Source organism: Athene cunicularia (genome assembly GCF_003259725.1).
Source record: "Athene cunicularia isolate RWA chromosome 11 unlocalized genomic scaffold, athCun1 chr11_part1, whole genome shotgun sequence".
Classification (NCBI taxonomy): domain Eukaryota; kingdom Metazoa; phylum Chordata; class Aves; order Strigiformes; family Strigidae; genus Athene; species Athene cunicularia.
In genome coordinates, this window is record NW_020799113.1 from 1,418,194 (window position 1) to 1,427,181 (window position 8,988).

The 8,988-nt window shown below is 36.5% G+C and overlaps 1 protein-coding gene and 1 long non-coding RNA gene across 2 annotated transcripts in view; both read left to right on the plus strand.

Moving 5' to 3' along the window:
• MLYCD (malonyl-CoA decarboxylase) overlaps positions 1-6,736 on the plus strand; it is a 14,025-nt gene extending 7,289 nt beyond the window's left edge. The window contains exons 2-3 of the mRNA XM_026856855.1: positions 5,202-5,310; positions 6,575-6,736. Of these exons, the coding sequence (XP_026712656.1) occupies positions 5,202-5,310; positions 6,575-6,615 (150 nt within the window). The 3' untranslated portion in view covers positions 6,616-6,736. The remainder of the gene's footprint in view (positions 1-5,201; positions 5,311-6,574) is intronic.
• A 513-nt stretch (positions 6,737-7,249) lies between these two features.
• The window catches only part of LOC113484468, a 16,408-nt gene continuing 14,669 nt past the window's right edge, over positions 7,250-8,988 (plus strand). Inside the window, exons 1-2 of the long non-coding RNA XR_003399231.1 lie at positions 7,250-7,378; positions 8,799-8,804. This is a non-coding gene — a long non-coding RNA (uncharacterized LOC113484468). The remainder of the gene's footprint in view (positions 7,379-8,798; positions 8,805-8,988) is intronic.

An 8,988-nucleotide genomic window follows, 5' to 3' on the forward strand; every position in this document is an offset into this window, starting at 1 on the left:
GGGGGGGGGGGGGGGGAAGGGAAATAAAATTATTTTAGGTATAAAACATCAAACAGTACAAAATGCAAGAGCCAAGGAAGTTCTCAACATGACCGTTACCACTTCAGTAGTTACTGTTAGCAATAAAAAAAAGCAGAAAACCAATCGCCTTTATTTGTATCACACTATTGAATCCCATTTTGCTGAGGGGTGTATTTTTCAGTATCTCACCAGGGGTATTCTGAATGTATATTTTGAAGATAATTTGTAAAAAAAAAAAAAAAAACAAAACAAAAAACCAACCTGCTAAGACACCTCTAAACACTTGGCAATACCAGAGTAGATCTGTAAGTTAGTATGCCCAAATGAAGCATACCAGGTTAAAAATTTCAAATGCTTCAAAAAAAGATGGGCTCCTGTGAGGCTGGCAGAATACTTCTCTTGTAGCCCTGTCGGATATGTAACCAGCAACTAACAGTAACTGAGCCATCTGTTTGATATGCATGGGGTGTTAGTTACTGCTGTTTCATATTATGTTTATCTGTAAATATCTGCATATGAATTTTCATTGTAAGGGGTATTTTATTTTTTAGTGGTTTAAGAGGGGAAATTGAAATAGTTCCCTCATCAGACAAGCAGCTTTTCTTACTAAAAAGAATTGAGTTTTTCTTAAGGTTTTCCCATTTGTTGCCCAATAAATAAGGACCTGTTTTGAAGATTAAAAACCCTATAATTTGCTGTCTTGTAACAAGAACGTAGAATAAAAAAAAAAATCCACAATTCATTATACTCAGATAATAGAAACTGAATAGCTGGTAATTTTAAATACTAATCTGAGTATGTCTTGTTCAGATTTAAAATTGGGATACTCAATAATAAATGTGTGCTTTTTTTCTTTTTACTATACTAGAAAGGCCTCGGAAATCAAAATAAGAATTTACTTATCATTAAATTTACAAAATAAAAGAACCTAACTTGAGACTGTCGTTGTTGGAGTCTAGCCTTTCAGAAATTTAGCCTATACTATGGTATTGAACACAACCCAAATTTTTGCTAAACGCAGTTTTGGATGGTATAAAGTGTTTTATGTCTTTCTACACTAAGAAGTTTTGTCAACATACACAGTTGCAGTTGGACTAGATGGTCATTGTAGCTCCCTTCCAACTGGAACTATTCTAATTCTTCAGCCTGCAAGCTGCCCTGTTGTTTTATAGAGCATTATTATTTACAGCTGACAGATTATTTGAACTGAGTTGTAATTCCCCATAAACAATATTCCTGTCTTCCAGAATCATTACTGAGAGCACATCTGCTTCACTTTCTCCTGTGGTTACAATTGCGTTGCTTTTATACAGCTATATCTTGGACCTAAAGTAGCTCTATAATGCGTTCCACATCTTCAAAAGCAGCCTTCGGTTCAGTTGGGCATCATTATGTCCTGTTGTATGGAGCATGTTTGCTAAGTCTGTAGGTGCTTCAGAGAAGCAAAATGCATGATTCTTGTGTTTTCCACTTTTACCAGCTTCTGCGTGGTGTAACTGGCTTTCTCCCAAGTCACTCGTTGCCATCTGAGCCATGTTACTGCCAATAGCTGCAGAGCAGTGTGTGCAAAATAATGACTAGGAGGAGCGCAGCCATCAGCAGTTTTCCCTCCTAGCTGCTAGACTGCAGCTTGAAATGGTGTCCTAAAAAACAGATGGGTGACACGAGAGCCACAGGAATCTGTTAGTTTGACCTCAGATCTGACAACTCTGGCTTATTTTTGTGGTTTACAGTTTGCCCTTACAAAGGAAAACGAAACAAACAATCCTGAAGACTCTGGCTACACCAAGGGATATTTGACCAAAATGATTTATGATTATTTTCTAAAAACTTCAGAGCTGTGCAGAAACAACCATTCGCAAAGGGAAGTACCTTAAAACCAGAATAAACAAACCAATCAAAACATACTTGTAAAGGACACTTATACCTCTACAGTTCGAGAGGAAAAATGTACTGAAAAAAAAAAAAAAAAGACAAATCTGCATATGAGAGCATACTTGAACTAAAATTCATCATTCCCCAATAAAACTGTTGCTACTGCGAGCCTTCTTGAGGTTGTAGGCTGGTACCTGTTCAGTTGTGCTGCCCAGGAGTTGCAATTCCTGCATGATTGCCAGAAAGAGCCTTTTTTGTGGATGCTGTAATGCAGACAATTCTGGGCTCTTTTTCTGTGCAGCCTGTTTTTCCTGCTGCTTCCTCTTTAATCTGCTAGCCCAGAAGCCTCAGCCAAAACAGCTTTGCCAGTATAGCTTACAGCTACTTGAAATGCAGTTGAGTGATGTATTGTCAGAGTGCGACAAGTGTTGAGGTGCCCTGAGCCAACAGTGATTATGCATTTTTCACAGTAATGCCATATTATAGAAATATTCTGCTCTTCTGAGGTAGTAAGGTAGCACAGGTATAACGTGGTTTTGGTAAGCCTCCCAAATCATCAGACTTGCTATAAATGTGCAGTGGATCCATTTATTAGGGAGGGGAAGGCATATTGTGTGTGTCCCTCTGAATTATCCTAGTTGCAAAGTTTTGACATAGCTAATCTGGTCCTTTTTAATGTAATCTATTATGTTACTTCCTCCCTTTGCTATTGTGTAGGATAGTGTTACTCTGAGACAGAGGAGGCAAGAATATTTTAATCACAGTGTCAGTGAAAACTTGCAAAGACCGTTCATACCCAGGGTGGGTTTCACCCAGTGTGATCCTTCTTTTTTCCCAGTTCTTCAGTGGTACTTGTTGCAGATAGTCACATGTGTGTATTTTTTTCAGGGGTTTCTTTTTATGCTGGTGCCATGCATTATGTGGCTTCCATTGCTTTTCAGTGGAGATTACTTACTCTATAAATGTACTTGAGGTGAATTTATTTTTTTGTGTCATTTCAGTTTCATATTTGTTGAACAACTTTATTTTACTAGCATATGCAGGCTTTGTTCAGCCTTGTACTACAAGTGCAGGTGGAAGTAGGGCTTCACAGAAGACAATTTGGCAGAAGACTTTCAACACAGTTTATGATATAGCAAATTTACAAATCTTGGGAGGGTTGACCTCATAGAAGAGTTCATGGATGCCCCCTGTGTTTGGAACAATAAAATTGACATTTTCACATTTGAAGTATATGTCAATTTATGCTTCAATAACTAAGCTCTTCTTATATACTGGAAGATGCTACTGAAAAAAAAGTAGAAAGATAGCATAAAATTTTCATGTATGACAACTGCTATGCAGATGAATGACTATTTTCTTCTGGATCATTTGTATAGCAGCTATTCCTGCATAAACAAAGATAGATGCCAAATAAAAACCTTGTATTTCACTAACACAATTTAGTAGAAGTAGGGAAGAAAAAGGGAAACTGAAGGAGAATTTGAATCTGCACTTTGGGTAAGGAGAAGAACCAGGGTTTGTTAGGAATTTAGGCTGAAAACTTCATGACTGTTGTCATTACCATCAACTATAGGAGTTTTTATGGGAGGAGTTAATTCTAAGTGTGGGTGGATTGGTGTAGATTGAAGTGTTTGATCACAGTTGGCTGCAAGCATAGTCAGAGTTTGAAAATTTTAGTTTTTCTAGTACATTGAATTAAAGAATAAAACTGTCCTTTTTTTTTTTTTTTTTTTTTTTTTTTTTTTTTTCCCAGTCTTGGAATGCTTGTAGCCATTACTTTGGCCAACAGGAACCTTCTGTAATGTGTGTCTCTTGACAAGTGCCTCAATGACTTTAATCTTTGTTAGGTTACAATAGGAAATATTTTTTCTTTTCTATGAAAGTCCTGAGACTACATCTGAGCTTTGGAAGGATGATTTAAGTAGTGTTTTCTGGATAGTTTTACATCTTTCTTTTCTTGCTTTACTTAAATATAGCAAGCTACAGTACATTGGAGCATACTTTTTGTCTATTTTATGTATAGCAGTGGCTATTTAATAAAGGCCTGAATAGAAGATGAAGTATTTTTAAATAAATGATTATTGAGTTAGTAAGTCTATGTTTCTGATTAGGCTGTTGGTAAGTTGGTGCTGGTATCACACTGTGTCCTGCATACAAAGGTAAGAAAGAAAAATAAGCTCTACAATCTCTTTAAGGGATATTCATGTTGTGCTGAGTTCAAGAATGCTATCTAAACTCAAAACAATTTTAAACAGGAACATCTTTAATAATATAGGCATCAGGAAATTAGTAGGAAATATAAAATTCGTTATGATGAATGTTTCTGAAAGTATTTGATATTACAGTTGGCTTTAATTCTGTATCATACTGTTCCAAATCTGTTATATTTGAGTTCTGTAGTCTGCTGCTGCTGCTTTTGTTTTTCTTGCTCAAAAAGGTGCGTACTTACTGAGAAGAAAAATTCTGTAAAGCCTATGGTTTTATCAGCACCCTGTTAAAAGATACTAATTTTCTAATTTATCATCCTGAGCGGGCATGTGCAGCTCCTGTGCTGAGTTCTACAGTCCATGCTAAAGTCCAAACTGAAGCATTTTTATTGTTTACTGGTGCCTAAATGTGCCTGTAATGGGTTCCAGTCACCTCCAGTATGTATGTGATCTGCCTTGGAAATCTGTCAGAAGTAGAAAGTTCCATGTGTTAATCATGGTGCAGAATGTGCAGGAGTAAGTAGCTATTCTGTATCTTTCTCATAAAGAACAATGGAAAAAATGTTTAATAAAGTAGAGGTGACTTACAAAACATGGATAGGAACTGGAAGTTTTTTAATTTGGTGAGTTAGCTTTCTTATATTAATAAGCTAGTACTAATAGTCTTCCTAAAGCATGTACTGCTGAATACTCCGATTCAGATGTTAGAAAATTAGAGTGAAATTCAAGTCCTTATTTCCATCAAGTTCCCATAACTTTTTTCATGGTATTTAAATCTGAGCACCTATGCAACTGCAGCATTACGGTCAAGACTGCTCAAACACTTCTACTTACTGTTTTTCATATATGTTGTTTTGCATTATCTTCATTTTCCCTGTCTGCAGTTTATTATAGACAATGTCAATAAATATTTTAATTGTTTTAGTCTTGTGTGAGGAAAGCTGAACTATTACGTGGTTAATTTTCTCAAACAGATTAGTTTCCTTGGAACTTCCTGGTGTTGTAGTTTGAAATAATCAAGGTTGTTTTTACTCACAGTTGTATGTTCTACCTAGGTTATTTTAGCAGATAAATCCATCTTTCTTCTGTGTGCAGGAAATGAGCGGAGTGCTGAAGAGCATGCTTTCAGAGTGGTTCTCCACGGGATTCCTAAACTTGGAGCGGGTCACTTGGCAATCACCTTGTGAGGTACTCCAGAAAATTAGTGAGTAAGTGTTAAAAGTTGCTAATGATCCTTGATGAAAAGGTGATGAAATAAATGCTTGTGACTGCACAGATCCACTATTTACCAGGTTCTGCTTTTCAATACTCAACCATGGGCAAAGTATAATTAAGGCATAGTTGTATTTAACACACTAAAGGACACACTTTTAAAAACTGAATTAAGTAAACAGTAAAGGGGATCATTTGTCCCTTAATTTGATCCTTTAGCTCACTTACAGACTGCTGTCTTTTCTTCCAGCCTTCTCAGTTACTCCTCCCACATTCCCAGAGGTGCTGCTGTTACTTTTCCCACAAACCTCGATTCTTGCAGCACAGATTTCTCACACTCCCTTTCCTTGCACAGGTGCTGCTGCCTCCGTCACTGCTGTCACCACCTTCTCCCCTCAGTTTGCACCACCAGCGTTGGTGGAGAATCAGTATTTAAGTCCGATCCAGCATGGGGTGCCCAGCACTCAAGACCATGTTTTACTTCTCATGTACTGAGACTCCCCTTCCTGGCTAGAACTGTTGAGGTGCGCAGAATCACTTGCAAACAGTTTGTGGAGAGAGCACCTTTTTTATAAGCATTCCTTAAAAATCTACATTTGCTTCTGAATTTCTGTCAAATATTTGAAAGTTGTAACAATGAAGATGACTGAATCAAGGTTATGTTTTGTGGCATTTTGTCATATAAAAAGCTTATCATATAAAAATCTCAAAGAAAAATGAATCTCTAAAGAGTTCTGAAAGTATGTGACTTGATGAGGCAAAGAAAAGAGATCTTACACAAGCTAACTTCAAAACAAAAATAATTAGTAATATTTTACTTAATCTTCAAGGTACCTTGTCAAACACACTAGGCGTTCAATATAATAGAGAAAAGAATATTTTGAGTAATTATTTGAAGACATGGCTGTGGGAGCACTGACAGACTCTGTAGCTTGGGGAAGCTCATTCCTGTATTCATATTCTTTCAGTGACTTTGTTATCTCAATCTGCTATCCTATACTGAACAGTAAGTGCAAGTGAAATCTCAGATACGTAATAAGCACATCCCAAAGAAAACTAGAGAGAGTGGGTATGAGGTACAGTTTGCTGATGAATTTTACTTTTTTCACTTGCAGTCTGATTCTCCTTTTTTGATTGGAGAGTTTTGTCACTGACATCAATGGGGAAAGTACTGAGCATGTCGGTTTGGCAGCTGACCTCTATTTTTAACTGGAAGAAAAAATAATAATTTTACTTATTTTTATTTTTTCATTGAGTTCTGAAGCTGTGCATCCTGTTAGGAACTGGGTTGATATGAAGCGTCGAGTTGGGTCATATAGAAGATGCTACTTTTTTTCTCACTGTGCAATCCCAGGAGAACCATTGATAGTCTTGCATGTTGCACTAACCAGTGATATCTCCAGCAGCATCCAGGTACAGTCACTGATGCATTTAGTACACAGCAAGATGCTCAAATTGCATTGTACTTATGTTAAAATCTGTAATTCCTTGTAATTTGGCAATATTTGGTTTTGTTTCATTTTTTTTAAGAGATGAGAGAACTGACACTTAAAAATTACAGGGATAATCTGTATATATCCTGTATTATGTAAATTGAAATTTTGTGATTTTGCTTAAGAGCAAGAAAAATAGGAAAAGGTAAGAAATATATAAGAAAAGATAGCAAATGAGATTAAAACTTCAGCGCAGTTGTGATTGCTTCTGAAAGTTTTAAACCATGTTACAATTACTTCCTGTATTGCTAATGGATAAGCAGCTCTTCTTTCAACGTTTTGATTAGATTTTTGTTGTTCCTCACAGAGGGTAACGAATAAAACAGAGGGGAAATGTGTTAACACATTCGAGAGTTAAAAAGAAAGGCCCTGCCCCCATGGTGATGGTAGCTACTACTAACTCTTTTTTTTTTTTTTTTTTTTTTTTTTTTTTTGCCACCTTTAGAAACAGAAGATACAGACAAAATTACAACAGCAATTTTCTACTCAATCAGTTTGACTCAGCAGGGACTGCAAGGTGTGGAACTTGGGACTTACCTCATCAAGCGGGTTGTAAAAGAGCTGCAGGTAGGTTTGGCAGGGGGTGCTTGAGGTGCTGTTTGGCCAGTGTGCTCCCCTTACATTGCTGGTTTAATTTCCATTTTATGTCATTGCTCAATGCAAGGAGCTGCTAGGTCTTCCCCTACATTTGTAGCTTCTTACCAGATTAGCCTTTGAAAGTGAGTAAAGAGTTGGAAGAACATTTTCTGCTGTTGGTTAATGTCTGCGGTGTAGTTACCGTTACATAGTTGGCATGAATTACTTGTGTTTGCCTAATCATTGCATAGGTTGCCTGACAGTCAAATGGGTACATTTTGTTGAAGGTAGCTTTAATATAGCTGTATTTTGCAATGTAGTATATTATATGATTCACTACTGTGTCTCAGCTGAGTGGGTGGGACGTTTTTAATGCATGCTAACAGGCTCCCTTCCAGGCCCTAATCAACATTTTATCTCTTCGATGTACCTACCTGTTCCTTTCTGAAAATCTTATAGCTGCTCCAGTAACAAAAATAATACCCGTGCGTTAATTAACTCATTTTCTTGTTTGTTGTGTTGAATTGCCACTGGTTATGTATGCAATTTGCATGCTTTGAATATGTCTATTAAAAAAAAAAAGCGCTTTTTCTTGCAGTATAGTAAAGAAGATGTCTTTAACATTTGAAAGTCACAGGAATCGGTTACTTTATGCAAGTCAGTTCTATGAATTTATATAGTATCATTACATACTGTGGGATTATTGTTAATAGTTTTAGGACTCCTTGTAGAACCTTCTTCCAAGTAACTGGAGAAAGGAATGAAAATTCATTAATTTACATACAGAGTGGTATGAAAGAGTCACATTTCTGTGTTGAGTACATTATTTTAGTTAATAGTCTTTACTACTTAAATGATTAACAAAGCTACTTCTTAAAGGTAGTGATAGCTACTTGTGTTTCTATTAATTGTTCCAACATCTGGATTAGTAATGATGTCTGGAAAATTGTCTGTGATTTAGAACTTCAGTTCTATGTACAAAAATAAAATTGGATGCACCAAATTTCTACTACTACAAAATGATTGATTAGTCAACTACTGAATCATAACTGGCTGTCCTGAAGTTTTTTATTTTATCTTCATTTTAGTGGATATTTTGGCTGAATTTTGTTGCTTCTTGATTTCAGAATGGCTTTCAGATTAATTGTCTAAAGTGCAGTAGTCCAGGTATAATTAGGCTGTGCCATCTGTCTGATCTTGACTGAGAGGAAATTGGAATGAATTCATGCAGTTATCTGCTTTCACATCTGAAAAATAATTTCTGGATAATTGAGTTGCTCTCATAAAGTAACCTTATTGATAACGTATACTAAATTGCTTACAACACCAGAAAAGTTATGAGTTATAAATGAAAAAAGACATACCATGCTTAGATAACCTATGTGCAACTAAAATTTGATGTTTCCAACAGAAGAATGTGTTTCTTATTTGTAATTACAATATGTGTCAGGGCAATCCCCAGCAGAAATACAGGCTGGGCAATGAGTGGATCGAGAGCAGCCCTGCAGAGAAGGACTTGGGGGTATTAATGGATGAACTGACTCTGAGCCAGCAATGTGCACTCACAGCCCAGAAAGCCAACCGTGTCCTGGGCTGCACCC